Source organism: Nannobrachium achirus, assembly GCF_963921795.1.
Source record: "Nannobrachium achirus genome assembly, chromosome: 5".
NCBI lineage: Eukaryota > Metazoa > Chordata > Actinopteri > Myctophiformes > Myctophidae > Nannobrachium > Nannobrachium achirus.
This window is the reverse complement of record NC_137814.1, coordinates 28,905,489-28,924,497: the sequence shown is the minus strand read 5'-3', so window position 1 is coordinate 28,924,497 and position 19,009 is coordinate 28,905,489. Positions and strand designations below refer to the sequence as shown.

General features: G+C 41.2%; 1 protein-coding gene across 1 annotated transcript in view; it reads right to left on the bottom strand.

Annotated features, from left to right (window-relative positions):
- LOC308284978 (contactin-associated protein-like 4) overlaps positions 1-19,009 on the bottom strand; it is a gene marked incomplete at both ends in the record, with an annotated part of 170,405 nt that overhangs the window by 2,302 nt on the left and 149,094 nt on the right. The window contains 4 exons of the mRNA XM_080725699.1: positions 598-816; positions 7,197-7,284; positions 11,856-11,989; positions 15,423-15,647. Of these exons, the coding sequence (XP_080581825.1) occupies positions 598-816; positions 7,197-7,284; positions 11,856-11,989; positions 15,423-15,647 (666 nt within the window). The remainder of the gene's footprint in view (positions 1-597; positions 817-7,196; positions 7,285-11,855; positions 11,990-15,422; positions 15,648-19,009) is intronic.

Sequence of the window (19,009 nt, the reverse complement as noted above, 5' to 3'; positions counted from 1 at the left end):
GGAGGGTGTCCGTACCTAATGAGCCTGTCATGAAGTTGGAGGAGTGGTTCTCTCAGAGTAGAATAGCATAGCGAAGTAGTGCAGTGTAAGATGAAGTAATATCCTACTGTAGCACAAAATGTGTCACTCCACATTTCATCTTTTTATGCCTTTTCACCCCCATACATTTATGCTGGTCATCCTTTAACCACGTAAGCTCCTTTTTTATACTTCATCGTACAACATTGTTGGACTCACAATGCATTGCATCGCTAAACATTTTGGGCTTGTAGATGTGCTATTGTAAATATATATACCTTATATATATATATATATATATATATATATATATATATATATATATATATATATATATATATATACACACAGTATACACAGAATATAAATCATGTCCAGTATCATGTCAGTATCATGTCATTATCATCTCAGTATCATGTCAGTATCATGTCAGTATCATGTCCAGTATTATGTCATTATCATGTCAGTATCATGGTCAGTATCATGTCAGTATCATGGTCAGTATCATGTCAGTAACATATTAGTGTAATCATGGTTAGTATGGACCTAACGTCTCGCCCTACACCCTCTGTCTTTTACCTGATAGATGGTGTGTGTTCTCTGCCGTGTAGGGATTGGCTGGAGCAGAGGAACCACAGCTGGACTGGGCCAGTGGGCCTGTGATGATGACAGGGCTTGTGTCTGGGTGCAGCAGGGCTGCTTTCAGTGGACTGATGGAGTTGAAGAGGACCACAGACAGACAGCCTGTAAAATGCAGAGAGGCAAGCCTGGCCTGCTCTGGATCCAGCTCACCCGACTCTGAAGATACAGACAGAGATGGATCAAAACTCCAAACTAATGTCAGCAACATTGTCTACAAAAGAGAAGGGAAAAGGGAAAACACCCTAACCTCAGTGAAAGAGATAGTGAGAGCATTAGAGATGGAGAGAGATGGAGAAAGTGAGAGAGGGGGCGGCAGCAGCTCAAGCGGTAGAATGGCCACTTCGGAATCAGAAAGGTTCCTGGTTCAATCCCCAGCATCGTTGTCCAGCATCTGTACAATGATTTATTTGGCGCAAGTACGGGGTGTTGTCACGCATGCGATTTAAAAATATATAATTATTTTTCCCCTAGCAGCTGAAATGCTTGCCATGTCTGTCTGTCTGTCTATTAGTCCCTCCTGGTAAACACAACACCACTGACGACCGAAGGCTTGACGCCGAAACACTATATTAATTAAACAGTACCAGAAGCTATTTTGTCTTGACTGAGGGGTCGAGATGGTCCAGTTGAGGGGTTTGCTTTACATTCTGTGCACATTGTAAAGGCAAAGGCACTCTATAAACCCACCATTTATCGGTTTAGAGAGAGATGGTGAGAAATAGATTGTGGGAGGCAGGAGACAGGGAGGTAGGAAGAGAGGTACAGAGAGTGGGAGAGAGAGAGAGAGAGAGAGAGAGAGAGAGAGAGAGAGAGAGAGACTATTTTAACCTTGCAACGAAACATGAACACACTGATTGGCAAGTAGCAAAGCGACTCAATAATCCTGGCAATCCTGGACAAGATCATAACATTCACCCAGCAAAAGATAGACTGACATGCAGACAGACGAATGGACGGACGGACAGACAGACAGATGGGTAGACAGATGGACAGACAGATGCGATCTAATGAGCTAATTAATTGCCCATTTACTATACATGCCTTGTTAGCAACAAGGTGTAATTAATTCAGTCAGTAATCATATGTTTGACAGGCTTTGTACTGTAACTCTGCAACAAACTGCCCGGTTATGTACAGTACAGTACACAGCTGCAGACCAACTATAGAATCGCTATTAATGCAGCCTGCATTCACCACCCAATTTGTGTCTCTATCAGTACATAATGCTTACAGTAACTGTGTGAGATCCATTCACCGTGTAACTCTGTTACCACCTTTAAAGGTATTGCAGAGTTGCCAGTAGACGGACTGATATTGATTTAACATTCAGTCTCCTTTACTCTCATACAACAACAAAAATACAATTGCTACAAATACAAATTGATAACTTCATGCCTTTCCCCTCAATAAAATACGCGGACAGTTTTGCCACAAGTACTGTGTATGTACAGTATGTACAATGTGCTGTATACTGTATGTCCATGATCAGATCAAGGAAAAAGACAACAACAACATCCATCATACATTCTTATTGTGAAACATTATAGCTAAAACTGCTCAATAGGCTCCAAATTGTACAGAATGCTTCTACTAGAGTTAGACTGTTAACCAAAACCAGGAGAAGAGAACATTACTCATGTTTTAACTTCCCTGCACTGGTTGATCTGTTTTAGGATTTTACTGATTACTTTTAAGACACTTCATGAACTGGCTCCTACAGTACAGTAATTACATTTATTAACCTCTTGTGCACAGCCTGAACTCCCCTGACAGAAAACCTGGTTGTTCTTGAGTCGAGGTCGGAGAGGAACTACCTCAAACAGTCTCATTCTAAAACGGATTACTGTCCTCCTGACTTGCCTTTCTCTCCCCCCATTTCTTTGTCTCTTGATTCCCAGGCTAACAGACGGACAGACAGGCAGGCGGCGGACGCCGGACAGACAGACAGACAGACAGACAGACAGACAGACAGACAGACAGACAGACAGACAGACAGACAGACAGACAGACAGACAGTACGACAGACAGAATGACTGTTATCTCTCTCTCTCTTTACTTCTGTCCCCAATTGCTTGACTCAATTTGTTACTAGACTAGATTTCCTAATCATATTAGACTCTGACTTTCCTTCTTTACACTCTGATGTAAATTTCACATCACCTTGTTGTCAAAACACAACACACAATTTTCAGGTTTGCACACACTTCTCACATAAAATCTCAAAGCATCAATCCACAACACACAAATATTCAAATCTCTAAACTTTCGGGTCAGGCGAGCAATGCAGAGCCAGGTCCCACTGCTTCAGGCCATGGAGGAGGCTTGTGGAGATGTGGGCTTTGAGGCCTGTCAGGGCTTCATGCGGCACTCTAGGCCAGGGGTTTTCAAAGTGGGTGATGGGGCACCCTGGGGTGCCACGACGGCAGTCCAGGGGTGCCGCGAGATCATTTGATAATATTTGGAATTTATTTGGACACTTGAAAAAATATTATTTGGTAAAATTTTAAACTTGAAGTACAAAGTTATTTTCAGTCAGTTCTAACCAAAATGGCTATTATATCAACGTTTTCCTCGCAACATAATCACTAAAATATCGTCACTGTCGGGCAGAAAACTTGTATCTCCAAGTTTCAAATGTGTACGTCTTTTGGTAAAGAAAAGCCCTGCTACATCATACAAGACTGTCGCACAAAACTATTGAAAACAGCCGATCTACAAGCACACAACGCGTTGTGGGCTTGTTTGGAGTGTTTGGGGGTAAACGTTTAGACCTACAGTCAATAAAATGTTTTGTCTGCATATTTGTGTGCTGTTTTATGTTTGTCTATGAGAGAAGTGGGCATACACTGGGTCATTTTACAAAAAAGGGAATTGGTTCATTTACCAGAGTAATTGACATTCATTCAGTGTGTTACATTTCGACAATTGTGTTTTCAATTTTGCTCTTCAGTGTTCTGTACATGCTTGGTAGTGTTCAGCCAAAAGCTTAGTTGTGTTTATTCAATGAATGGTATGTGTGTGTCATGTGAAAATAGGGCTGTGTTTACCAAATGAAAACACAAGTTCCATTTTGTGAACATGTTAAGAGATTTGATGGCAAAGAGTTCTTTTGCAAAGGGATGCCAGGGTTTAGCAATTTGTGTTTGATGTTTGGAGTTTTGTGTATGCAGTTTTGAAAAGAACGTACAGTTTTGAAAAATGTGTTTTAGCAATCGAAAAAAACTGTAGTTAGACTAATGGTTAGTTACAGTGCTAGCAGGAAGCCAGAAAACAGAGGGTCTTCTTCTTTCCTGTTGTTTCTCTGATCTTCCAATATTACAAGTATACTGTACAGAGTATGTATGTACCCTATCTCACATTGGAAGGACATGATGTTAGCAAGAAACACATATGATCAAGATACTTTATAGTTTATACACATACTAGCAAGGGTGTTTTGGTCGCTTCACGTGACACCACGGCGTGGGGGCAACATTTTTTTTTTTCATGCGCAGGTACTAGTGTTGTATACCTACTCAAGTCAATGACTCGTCTTGAGTCAGGTCTCGAGTCCAATTTTTAATTGACTCGTCTTGTCTCGGTCTTGCCCATGATTCTACTCGGTCTTGACTCGGTCTCGAACAAAGGGACTCGGGACTCTTCCCCCACCGAGTCCACTCGAGTCAAGACAATGCAATGAAATAATTGTATTATACCCATATTATGAGGAGCCCATTCAGCTGTCTGGCACTTTTTCATTGATGAATTACTAGATGATGTGTGTAAATTGTTTAGTAAACTATAAACTTTTCAAGATGTTAAATTATGTCCTGAGAACCTCATGAAGTTATAGATCTATCGTCTTCATTTTGCTATCAAAGTGCACCAGAGCAATACATTTAACTTAAAATGCAATGAAAAGGGATAATAACCACTGACCACAGGGTTTGACCCCCACCACCCCAGATTAGATTTCTGGCCAGCCGAACCAATTGCTACACTTCCTTATACTCTCTCTCCATGTTTAATTTCTGTCTCCACAACCTATCAAATGTTTTTTTTTATTATCTGGTCTTGGACTCAACTTGGTCTCGACCCCCGTTGGCCTCGGTCACGACTCGGACTCAACCCCCTCCCGCACTCGGTCTTCATTCAGACTCGCCCCCCCTCGGACTTGGTCTTGAATTGGACTCGCTTTAGGTGGACTTGACTACAACACTAGCATGCACGGATGTGCAAACATGTGAATGCTATAACTATGGCTGGAACGCATCCACCTACTTCGATTCATGAGTGCACAGGAAATTATCACGATAATATCGTGAATCGCAATTATTTTGTTCACAATAATCGTGATATCATCCCATCTCACATGTCCTCCACACAGCCCTCTCCAACCTGGAGGGCAGGGTCACCTACATGAGGATGCTGTTCGTGGACTACAGCTACGCTTTTAACACCATAGTGCCCTCCACGCTCGATGGCAAACTCCGGGACCTGGGAGTGAACACATCACTGTGTGACTGCGTCATGGACTTCCTGACAGACCGCCCCCAGACAGTGAGAGTGGCTGGACAGTCTTCTTCCACACTGAGTCTCAGCATAGGGGCACCACAGGGCTGTGTCCTAAGCCCCCTCCTGTACTCCTTGTACACCTACGACTGCGTGGCGACCCAGACAACCAACCATGTCGTTAAGTTTGCTGACGACACTGCAGTGGTGGGTTTGATCTCCGGCAACGAGTCGGCCTACAGGTAGGAGGTAGCCACCTTGGAGAGGTGGTGTAAAGACAACAACCTCTCTCTGAACGTCAAAAAGACCAAGGAGATTGTAGTTGACTACAGGAAGATCAAAGACGAGCTCCAGACAGTCACCATCAATGGCTCAGCGGTGGAGAGGGTGGACTCCTTCAAATACCTCGGGGTTAACATAGAGAAGGACCTGACCTGGGACTGCCATGTCACCGCAGTCGTGAAGAAGGCCCAACAGCACCTGTATGGTCTCAGGCGCCTGAAGAAATTCGGCCTGAGACCAACCACAATCAGGGACTTCTACAGAGGCACTATAGAGAGCCTCATCACAAGCAGCTTCACATCCTGGTATGGCAGCTGTACGGACAGAAACCGCAAGGCTCTGAGGAGGGTTGTTCGGACTGCCGAGAACATCACAGGATGTGAGCTGCCCAAGATGGAAGACCTCTATACAACCAGCGCTGCCTCACCAAATCCCTGAGGATTATTGAAGATGCCACCCACCCCCACAAAGGACTTTTCTCCCCTCTCAAATCAAAGAGGGTGAAGGGATACAAGATCCTCAAGGCGCGCACGACCAGGCTGAGGAACAGCTTTTTCCCACAGGCCATCAGACTTTTAAATGCAAAGTGAGGAATGTGCAATAACTCTTTGCACTTTGTACTATGCATTTATTGGACTAATTATTATAGTTTAGTTTGTTTATTACGTACTTTTACTGTATAGGTCTTTTATATGCTTTTATTATCATGTTTTATTTTACTGGAGCTTCCGAGCGTAATATTTTCACATGTATGTACCCAGTGCATCTAAGTGACAAATAAAGTGAATCTGAATCTGAATCTGAATCCTAACTGGCTTTGCTGTAGAAGGACCATATCAAACTCAGGAACTTGGGAACGTGTCAAACGTTGACAGACGTCATCTGCTGCAGGGGGCTGTTCTATCTGATAATGATTTGGAGTCCTATGACCCAGCTCCTATAGCTCCCACTATGAGCAAGATATTGTTGCATTGAATGTTACAGGCACGTTTTCAGAACGCATTACTATGCATATTATGACATTGAATACTGTACTTAATTATTGCACTGCAACTGTAAAAATTTACAGAAGATATCAAAAACGTACAGAAGAGATCAATGGAGCTCAGAGATCAGATCAATACATACAGTATACAGTACCTGTGTATTAGCAGGTGTTGAATACCAGCAGCTGTGTTAATGTACTACAGGGTGCTGGCTCTCTATTCCTTTTAGTTTCATTTGCATAAAACCCTGGAAGTTCTGGGTTTATAAACATCTGAGCTGTCTGAAATGGTACAGTTCACTTTCTCAGCAAGGTCGACATCAGGAATGCAAACCATATTACTCGTTTTAAGAAACATTATGCAAAGTATTGGTGCACAGCACACTACTACTGCTGTTAGTGCATGCGCAAAGCCATTATTCACCCTGACATGTCATGACCTGATATACGTACCGGTACGTTTAAAATGTACTCAGTGAAATATAATAATGCACTAGAAATGTACATTTTATTTAACACTAAAAGTAGAGTTTTTTTTATGTCTGTGCTAAAGTACTCTTTTGCAGATATAGCCTACATCATGCGTTTTTTTGGCCTTCCATAAGACATCTGTAAAGAAAGAAGCACCTCCTGGGCTCCAGCCACCATAAAGAATATAAACTAGTTGAAATCTCCAGAATGACTGATTGAGAGATAAGGCCAAACATCTCATTGCTGTTGTTCAAAGGAATCTGGCTGAGTGCACTCTGCCCACTCACCATGCACTCTGCCCACTCACCATGCACTCTGCCAAGATCCAGGGACTTGATAGCGTTGAATTCTCCATCAAATGTCAGATTGAAGTCTTCTCTGATGTTCTGATCGACCTGAAATAATGAACCAGGCAGGAATTCAGTTTTGCAATCATTACAAATATAATTGAGTGTATCTTGTCCACGAGACTTGGAAATTGCCCAATGAAGGCACTTTTACAATAACCTATTGATTGAACCTATCTGATCCTCTTTTAGAAGAACTAATGAACTTTGATGAAATACAGCGAGTAATACAGACAGGGAGCGTTTATGTTTTATTGTTGCAATAACTACCCAGACAGCACTGACCGGTGTTACAAAGCAGCTCCAAAATGTAAAGTGAAGAGATGAACAATGCACCATCTTGGAGTTTATGCCTCTTTTTGCACTATTTTTCTTAAATCATAATTTTCTTATTTTAGATTGTGTAGACCTCAAATCTCCCTGATTTGGCATATGGTATCAAATGCAATCGTTTTATAAAAGTGGGTCATATTTTGGCTATCCATCCATTAAGATTGGTATTAGTGCGCAGGGAAATATTGTGTCTTCAAGACATTAAGTACAGAAAACAGTAGGTTTCACTTTGGTGTTGTATTCAGATCAAACATGTTATAGGATGTTTAAGAATGTAATGCTTCTAGTAGTGTAATGTCTATACTGTATCTAATGTAACACTGATTGTTTACAGTGTCTCCATGATTACAAACTAATCAATTGGACTGTTCAACTGCACTGTCAGAGCTCATGTTGTCTCCACCATGCATTGTGTGCACTGTGCATCTGATCACTGCAACTTTCAGAGGGGATCACTGATTGCCCTTAAGAGGCAAAGTTTACAGTTATAGTCCCATAACCTGGAGGGACTGGACTGCGCTAGAATTGCAACTGTAGTTGTTTGACAAGCAGCAGCTGACTGAATATGATAAGGTTCTACTAAAGTTATGCAATTTCAAGCCTGCTCTGCTAATACAATTTGAATACAGTATACATACAGACTGTATGTCTGTATTGATGTTTATAAAGTAACTTTGTTCTCATTGCACACACCTACTGTATTTACATTCCTAACAATCAATAGTTCAGTATAAAACATTTTGGATGTGTATTTTTATTCAGTGCCTACATTAAACAATACCTGCATAACACAAGTCAGTCTCGACGCTAATGACAAGATTTTCATTTGGCCAGGATGGAGTTCTCTAATGGAGTGTCTTTTTAATGAGGGTTACTCTGCTGGGAGACAGCTGCTTGAGAGCAGTTAGTTAAAGAGAGAGGAGAGAGCGTTAAAACCTCCACTAATGCTTGCATCTACGCTAAATGGGATTCGGCACTGATGCTTAAAAAAGCTTTTTGGTTTTGAGCACGACTGTGTTGTTCAGTACACCTACATTAAGATGTAGATCTTTTTAGTCCATCAATTGTTAGCATGGTCCCGGCCTCCATATATCCATGGTTACCATTCATTGCTTCGTACATTCTGTATAAAGTGTCCAGGCTGGATCCTACTTTCCATTGACTTGTTATTCCTATTGATGGTGAGGGCTTTGGTTAATAAGGCTGAATACATGGGCACCCTGGTGGCTCATCTGGTAAGTGTTCATATCACATCAATAAACCTATATAGTCCTTCCAGCAGTTTGCCCAGCATTGGATCTGACCCAAGGCTCTTTGCTGCATGACATCCCCTCTCTCCTCCAACTTACTCTCTGATCAGTGATCACTGCCTGCATTAAAAATAAAGCCGCCGAAAAGCCCCAAAAAAGAGCAAGAAGAAGAAGGGAAAAAAAAGAATACTGGTGGTTACAGGGGGAATCCTGCAGCATGCTGATGTCTGAGGCCTCTGGAATCCTGTGAGGTGTGTCTGTCCTACAAAGTGTAAACGTTCTAAAAATGACGTGTCAGAGTGAAATATAGCTCTACACCCAACAGACCTCCTGGAGTATTTGTCCTCCAGTGTGTGAGGATGAGAAAAGTCCCTTCCTGAATACCGGTGATGAGTGCATCCTCCAAGGGGAAAATAATGTTGGGAGACTGACAGCTGATGAAGCCACAGCTTATGTGTACTGAAAAAATAAATTTGTGTCAAGGTGAAATATAGTATAGTTCCTAAAACTAACAGTTTGTTTACTTTGTCTTCCGAGACACTTATTTGGTAAACAGTAAAATCCCCATTTGTTCATTTATCCATTTGTAACTCTGATTGTATACACCAGATGGGCGTACGTAATGGTACATTTGGTTACATTTGTACACTTGGAGTTAAATTAACATTCAGTATTTGTATGTGTCCTCTAGTGAGTAAACTGTGAGTTTAGGGGAGAAGAGGAGAAAGCCTTGAAGGTGCACGCTAGAAACTGAAAAGCCTCTCTCAGAGAAAAGAATAGAAACACAAAGAACACTAAGTGTTGGTAGCCCCACAAGATTTGACACTGAGTAAAGTCATTTATCAGCTTAATGGGAGTGGATATGACATGGTCCTGTGAGTCCTGTCTGAGACTAGTGAAGAGCTGCTGCAGAATGAAGAGTAATAACACTTGTTTGTTGTGTCAGACTTATAGTTGTGTAAAAAATAATTCACAGGATTGGCATTTTTAATATGTTTCCCTCATACCACATCGCAATGCCAATCCGAACGTGAACGAAGTGTTGGGGGGCTTTGTCAGAGTACACGTTGTGTCCCTTTTATGCCCAAATATGGAGAGGTGAATGCGGAAGTAAAAGTCCTAAACTTTGTTTGAGTAATAGTCCAAAAGTATTGTGTATTTTGAAGTTAAAACATTGTTGTTTCCAAAGTAACCTTGGTGCTACAGGACCCTGCAGCATTCATTTAGGAGCGGTACCTCCGTAGTTTGGTTTTGAACCAAATTCTGGGAATGGCAGCAGTACCAGAGGCTCCAGAGGTGGCGCCAAAGAGACTACTAAAATGGACACGGTATTACTTAAAGTCCCGTACTACTGTAGGTCATTTCCACCACTCTGAGATAGGTCAGTGGTTCTCAACCTTTTCAGGCCGTGACCCCCAAAATAATCATATTTTAACTAGGGACCCCCTACCCTGACGAGCACTAAGAGATTGAGACATTACATTTTGCATAACACAGTTCTATTGTGAAAATAGCAGATCTACATGCTCACAACGCCTTGTGTTGCGAGGCCTTGTGAGCATGTAGATCGGCTATTTTCACAATTGCTGCCTCTAATATTTGACATTTTGGCCAATGTTTAATTTGTCATTTTAGAGGTATTAAAGAGTCCTTAAATTGTCACTTAAGAAATGTTCAGATACCCTCTACACACTTAAACTTTATGTCGGTTTGTTTACTGTTGAGTGAGAAAACATAATGTTGTACATTAAGTTAATCATCTGGGGACCCCCCAAAATAATTTGGGGAGACCTCTGAAGGTCCCGACCCATAGGTTGAGAACCACTGAGATTCAACCCTGTTTGGGTAAGGGGTTGTAATGCTAATGATAACACTGGGAGTAGATACATACGTGATGGGGTTGCACCTGGGAATGTTGCTAATTAAACAGTACATCAAGTGAAAAGAAACAAGAAGACGATATCTCACACGTTTCATTCCAGGCCGTTTGCTGAACATTTTAGGCCATCCGGGAACAGGACCCAGGCGAGTATTTCATCTGAAGTTCTTGAGAATTAAGAAGTCATGCAAGGTGCTGGAAATGAGCTATATGATGTTCACCCCATATTTCATCTTGGGGGTTAGTGTTCATAAAATGGAGAAATGGCAGGACTGCATCCAGGTAGTGTTAACATGCCTCATATTTTATCTAACATATTATGATTTAGAAGGTCATATCCAGATAGCATCAGGACACCTCATATTTCATCCTGGGGATGTACAGGTAACTCTGAGTCTGCATAGAGCAGGGGTTTTCAAAGTTTTTCCACTCAGGGCACCCCTGTAAATAACGTTATCCACGGCACCCCTGAATCACATTATTAATCTTTAGAATATTACATCATATTACGCGGCATCAGAACTGGTTGAAAATAACGTTATACTTGACGTTTTACCACTTGAACCCCAGCATATTCTGGGTGGAAGGTTCACCAAAAAAACAAGCTGATCTACAAGCTGTTGTGACGCGTTGTGAGCTTGTAGATCTGTTATTTTTGGTGAAGAAAGATAGTCGTAGATGGAAAAAGAACTCATCAAGGACAGTGCAAATCAGGTCTGTTTTACTAAGCATAATAGTGTATTAGTGAAGTGATATTGATGTAGTGATATTGATGTATTCCAAATATTATCAAATTATTCTGCTGCACCCCTGGACTGGTATCACAGCACCCTAGGGTGCCACGTCACCCACTTTGGGAAACCCTGGCATAGAGTGTCTCTACTGAGTCCAGGACAGAAACCGCTGCAGATTGCTAACATCAACAAAGACAGTCTGTAGAAAAGACTGAGCTGGCTAGACTGAGCTGGCTATGGCTTTGTTATTGCTGAGAAATGTGTGTGTGTGTGTGTGTGTGTGTGTGTGTGTGTGTGTGTGTGTGTGTGTGTGTGTGTGTGTGTGTGTGTGTGTGTGTGTGTGTGTGTGTGTGTGTGTGTGTGTGTGCGCGCGTGCGTGCGTGCGTGCGTGCGTGCGTGCGTGTTTCAGTATCAGTGTGTTACCTGGATAGAGACAGAGTCTGCCAGCCTCCTGATGGTGAGAGTGTGCAGCTGTCCGTTGGCCAGGTTCCTAGCTCTGCTTCTCAGCACCTCAGCATCTCTGCTGGAGTCCAGCTTGTATATCACCTCCAGCTTATCTTCACGCACGCACACGCACACACACACGCACACACGCACACACACACACACACACACACACACACACACACACACACACACACACACACACACACACACACACACACATTACATGACATACAAATGAAGGCAAATTGGAAACAAAACTGTGTAATGTCTTATATGTCTAATGTCTTATATTTGTATCATTCATTCATTCACTCATTCATTCATTTAATGTAGCTTTAGTAACACATTTTTGCCAGTCAGGTGTCACAAATAAGTTGGATTAGTTTCTACATCGGTCGGTTCATTGGTTCTTATCAGGGTTATAGAGAATGTATGTATTCTCCCGCATGACACGTCTTAGCCAATCAGAATGACATATTTGCCTCAACTGGGTTGTAATGTTTCAGTGCCATTGTATAACAAACATTATTATATTTGTTTAATCACCAAATTGTCAATCCCTTCAGCTAGTGCTTCACAAAGCATTCACATTTAAATTGATAACCTGAACATCTGATGATGACAATGCAACATCTAATACATTTTCATTCATAAGCCCACACATTAACAATTATTACAAGTTGCTGAACTTCTTCCTTTCTGACAAAGCCACACACATACAGAAGATAGAGGATCATTATTTTATCGAAGAGCACAAGTATGCCTTGAATATATAATGCATAAAAGAAAGAAGCCATCTTGGGGCATCCAACACTCTCTGACTACTTGATCACCATGGCAACTCTAATACCATGCTGTCCATCAAGGCTCTGTGAATCATTAAGACCAGGTTATAAGCTTGGTCTCTTTACTGCTAATAGAAGTTGAAAGCTGCCTCAATTTGGTTTATTGCCCTGCATTTGTCCTTTCAGAGTCAATTACCCTTCTTATTGCTCTTGAAACTGAACTCAAAAGAAAGTTATTGGACACTGAAGAATACGGGTTTATAAGCTAATAGCTACCCGTTGCCTAGCATGTACTCAGCAAAGCATTTATTTACAAGTGCTGTCAGCACTTGGTGATACTACTGAGTTTAATGGCTGGAATTGTCATTTCAGAATCGAAATGACCCTTCTTCCTGCTCTTGCGGCTGTGTTGTTAGACAGTAAAGAGACTCTGTGTTTTCATTATTCCGGCTTGTCGCCAACGGAAGCCAGCTAAAGTCTTCTCCTGTCAGCACTATACTCTTGAGGTCTTTGTGAGTTTAATGATTATAATGTACGATGATGATCACCTTTGTCGTTTAAGAGTTGTATTACTGAGTTTTAGAAAACGTATTAGCTAGTAACTACATGTCTTTTACTGTTGCATGCAGTACTAAATTGACAGACCGCATTCAACAGTCAAGGAGCTTGTACTGGTATTACTGTAACAGGTAATATTTATTTTCTTACAGAACATTTAAAGATAAACCACATTTTCTACCACTTAATGGTCAATTATTTAATTTCTGAACTTCAGTTGTGCAATTGTAATATTCTTCTTGTCCCTTGGGTCATGTTTTTCTTTTTAAAACAATATGTTTATTGTTTTTTTCATTAACAAACTTATAGCACATGGCAAGAAGTTTTACATAAAAGCATAGACAAAACAAATAGACCAGCTAATTAACAAATCCTTGGGTCATGTTAATACCGTAACTTGCTCTACCTGTAAGTTAACACAATGCGAACTTAAAATCTCGGAGATACAAGTAAGGCCTTCACATAACAGAAGCTATTTTCTTTCAAGAAATTACTTTACTCTCAGACAATGGCTAATAAATAGGCTGGCTGCAGCAGAGGATGACGATAATAACCTGACATCCTAATTCCAATTAATCCTAAAAGATCTGGTAGAACTCCATAACAGAGGAGAGTTCAAGAGAGGAGAGAAGTGTTGAGAAGAGGAGCATTGAGGAGAGGAGAGGAGGACACAGTCAAGAAAATCTAGAAAAGGGACTGATAAAAAAGTGAAGAAGAGGAGGATGGGAGAAGACAAGTGACAAACTGGCGAAGGTCATACGAGGAGGATGAGTACATATGAAGTTCTCTAAACCAGTGGTTCTCAAACTATTTTGGCTACAGTACCCCCTTATACTGATTTCTGAAGCCATGTACCCCCTTCCTCTGACTACAGCATTTTGCTTATCAAAAGCTCATCAGAAGTCCAGTTCTAATTCCAATATGTCAAAAATAAAACGCCATAATTGCAAATAAACATTGCTTTCTATGCAATAACAGTTGTATTAGTCAAGTTATTGATGTCATTTGGTTTAACAATGTACAGATTAGCAGGTTCACACAAAGACTGTCAATGCTTTGTCACCAGTAAGGCTCCCTAATCAGGAGATAAGCGACCGTAGGTCACTTATCTCCACAAATAGGGCAAAAATGTGTTTTGCCAAAATCTTCCTGATCCATGTTGATGACATGAGTGTAGACATACTGTGTAGTGATTTTCGTGATTTTAGGGCAAAATCTGTAGGAGCAGTGTCCAAAAATGTGTTTTTAAAAATCGGCCTGGAGGTGGCGCTATATGGGAGAGATTCATGTTGATGGGATGAGTGTAGACATACTGTGTACCGATTTGCGTGATTTTAGGGCAAAAATTGTAGGAGCAGTGTCCAAAAATGTGTTTTGCAAGAATCGGCCTCATGGTGGCGCTAGAAGAGGGCCATGTGAGAAATGAGGGGTGGGGTCTCCGCGCCGGCAAGGCGGACGAATAGGTACCGGCCCCGGCTGTCCCGGTCGCTCCTAGCCGGAGTTACGGCATTTTATGTGAGCTGCAGTGTAGGGGGTCCTCCACTGGGGGCGCCACCACTTTTGCATCCGTTCTGGAGCACCAGGAGTCGGTGGTCCCCGGGAATTCCCCGTGAGCAGCCCCGTTGGGGTGGTCATTTGGTCAGTTTAGCACATTTGGTCATTTTTTACATCTGGGGGTCCCCCAGGGACCTGGGGGTCCCTGGAGCTCCGGGGGTCCTTGGAGGTTGTAGTTTGGCAGGTAAGGAGTGTGTGTGCAAAATTTGGCATGGATCGGGGCAACGGTTGCGGAGATATGAGCAGGGCAAGAGTGTGACGTGTGAGGTGTGACAGACAGACTGACGGACTGACGGACTGACGGACTTACACTTTGTGCAGGGTTTGATAGTAAATGCGACCTACGGTCGCAATTATACCCATAACAGTAAAATACATATTCCCATTTTCTCCTGTACCCCTGCAGTACCCCCGCATACCCCTAGGGATACATGTACCCCCATTTGAGAAACACTGACTCTAAACAACATACTTCCCCTCAACAAAAAACAACAAAATAATAGAGTGGAGATTGGAGGAGAGAAGAGTAGATCAGAAGGAGGAGAAAATAAAAACAAGGAACTGGGTGGGAAAAAAAGAGAGGTTTCAAAGAGAATCTTGAACAACCTTGAACACCACCAAACTAAATCTTCACTTGAGTCCTCACCATGTTTGCTGATGAGCAGAGCCAGATATTCTCTGTAGAATGAGCTGACATAGAGGAGCAGGACAGGAGCTTGGCTTGTCCTGAAGCTCAGGGAGATGTTTTCTCCCCTCAGGGTGGCGTCGGAGTAGATGGAGGAGGGCAGGGCGCTGCTGTTCCTGCTCAGCACATAGGGCTCCCTGAAGGTGTAACTGACCGACGTCGTATCCTTGAAGCTGGCTGATACCTCTGGGGAGTGGAGAACAATAACAAAGGTGTTAAGATGTGCTTTTCAGCACAGAGGCACGCACGCACAGATAAGAAAAGTGTGAAGTGAGCGGTGCCTTTTGTGAGTTCATTTCATTAAACATCCTGCAAAGCTTGGCCATGTCCCAGCTTGGCCGGACAAACTGTATGTCTTACAGATTTATTTATTTATTTAAACCTTTATTTAAGGAGTAAAAAAAAACACATTGAGACATAATCTCTTTTTCAAGTGGGAACTGGCCAAGGGGCAGACATAAAAATTACACTGTCTTTGCTACACATACAAGACACCAACAACAAAGATAAAACTTCCATGATATATCACAAATACCTAATAACTCCAAGGTAGTACACTTTACACAATATAAAAGCTAGTGTACAAACTTCAGGTATACTACACAAACAGTATGCAACCTGTAGAAAAAAAAGAAGAAAAAAACACATAATGAGAACCTAATAAACATCCGAGCAAGTGCAAGTGTTTATATATCTATCTAAGGTGATTCTTTTAAAGCTTCTCAGAGGAATTAGCACGGCCAAAAACGACTATGATTTAGTGATGTAAAGTTTTTTTTTCACACTTTTGAGGGGGACGTTTTAGCCCAAGGAATGTTTTTTTTTGTGCAATACTTGCAATGGATTCAGAATCATGAAAAAACCCTAGTTTGACCCCTCATATGCTACTTAAAGCAGATTAATATTTAGCTTTTTTTCCCTGTATAGAAAAGTTAATGGGACACCGACTCTAGCGGGTGATAACATCAATTAAGCTACTTCTCAGAAAGGGTTATCATACCAAAATGTAAACTAGAGACATGTAGGAAGACAAAAATGTAAAAAACGTACGGTCACCTTGGGTGGTACCTGTATCAGTATTGGCCCCTGGCCTACAAAGAAAGCGAGGCATTTTTTGCTTCCCTCAGATGTGAATGCAGGTACTGTACAACGTAGCCAGGCATTTGATCTGAGGTTTAGCCCATTCTTAACCAATGCAAGTTTGGAGGAAATGTAAGAGCTCACCAAGTATCGCTTTATAGACAAAAATGTATATAGACAGATGTACAGTAGGAACGGTTAGCACAGCTCAAAAACTATCGTGACAAGACAAAGGGAGTGTCAAGTGCTGTGTATCACTACAAATAATGTTTCATGGAGTTCTTGTGTGGATATGGAGGTGAAACATCTCATACTTAAAAGCCTTTAGAGAAAACATCAATAGATTGTCTGAGTGTTACTTCGGGAACAAAAATAGGTGCTCTTGGGATCTAAAGAAAGATCATAAGACCAAAAAAGGGAGAAAAAAGGGAGAGAACTTACTGTGCTTTGCACTCAGAAAGTCAAAATAACAAGGTTGGTGTCTGACACCAACCTTGTAATTTCTGTGAGCTGTCACTTGTTTTCATATGCCCTGAAGAAGACTCTGAGTTGAAATGCGTAGGCACTACGCCCCTTTATAAGGCTTTTTAATTCATTTTTTCCCTTGGTATTTTTTGTATTGATCACAAAGCAAAGAAGAGCACTAGTCTAGCTAGTCTAACTTTGCTGTCTCTCTTTTTTGGAAATAATCAAATTAGACTTTGTAAAATTGAATAGTTTTTCATTAGCAGTTTGTAAGTATGAGGAACGGATTATGTAAAATGTCGATGCGGCCAGACACCTCTGGAGAGAGGACCAGATGTGAAGTCCATTAAAAGTGGAGTTCATTATCTCATTCTGAGCCATTTAAATCAGCTGCGTCACAGATGCTTTTTTTTATACAGTTTTTTTAATTGTATCACTTGAATTGATGATTGAGTGTTTATCCTTTGGGAACACTACCATTTAATACACTTTTAAAGAGGAAGTGTTTGCAATGCCTAATTTGTATTTGTTTATTTATTTAGTAATGTGTATATACGTTCTCATTTCTGGCATCTGGAAAATAAGCAACATTTTCATTACACAACAGTTCCTTTTTACCTGCAAATATACAGTTTCATCAAGGTATGTCTCTTGCTACAATAGCCGCTGAATTCTTATCCAGTAAAACATCTGACATTAAAATGAATTTATATTTTCATTTTATGTTAATGATAAAACGGCTCTCCCAAAATGTCTATCTCTCTTGACATTTTGCATATTCTTGAAACATGTAGCCTACTAAAGACCAAGTAAGTAACTTATGCCATAAAACCTATTTGCCCTGCTAAGCACGATAGCTGACATAGTAAAGTGTGTGCAATCATTCCAACCTGAACTTCCCATTTGGACTAAGACAGCTGGCAGCGATCCATTCTACTATCCATGTCTGTGAAAAGTTAACACCAAAGTCATTAACAGGTTGGCTCAATAAATTCAGCTCATGTCCGTGGATTAGATTCATGTATTGAGTAACTACTTATCATTAGTCTAAATCAACTTCCCGGCCTTATTCACCTCCTCTCTAATCAGCCTTTCCCCCCTTAATACTAGCATAGCGGTCACATCATAATGCCCTGTGAGCTTATAAATCTGCAGTTTTTGCTTTTAAAAGTATTTAACTGCTCATCTCTTTTGGACATGCAGTATAGTGGGATTATCAATTATCTATCTGGGAACCCATTCGGTAAAACAAATATTTTTTCCCCCTTTGTTTTTACCGAATGGGGGCACCAACTATCCTTTTTTTGTGTAGAAACAGGGACATGGTTATGCTTCTGTGTTTATTCCTACTAACAACAACACTACATGTTTACAGCAGTGTTGACAGATTTAGCAGTTAGCAGTCTTGAAATATTAGTTCATTATCAATAACTATTTAATAATTGAATAGTTACAAATTTAGCCATAACCTTTTCATACCATATCATATGAAAACGAATAAAATGTATTTACATAATCTTCAGACTGCATCAGTTGAAGCTGAAAGATTTGTAGTCTCAATAAACAGTTCAATGCCTAATTAACCAACCAGACAAGACAAGACAAGACAAGACAAGACAAGACAAGACAAGACAAGACAAGACAAGACAAGACAAGACAAGACAAGACAAGACAAATAAAGCCTTCACAACAGCAGCATAAAAGGGACTTCACTGAATCCGGCTGATTGCGACCGAAGGTCACAGTTTACCATGAGAAATGTCACAGCTTGTCTCTGTGTGTGTGTGTGTGTGTGTGTGTGTGTGTGTGTGTGTGTGTGTGTGTGTGTGTGTGTGTGTGTGTGTGTGTGTGTGTGTGTGTACACAATTTTAGTCTATGGGTTGGTTCCCTTGACACATCACTGTGATATCACAGGTGACATCACCTATGTAGAAGTCTATATGGGTATTCCCCAGAATCCCTTTTATGCCCATATATGAAGATCCCTGATGTCATCGATATAT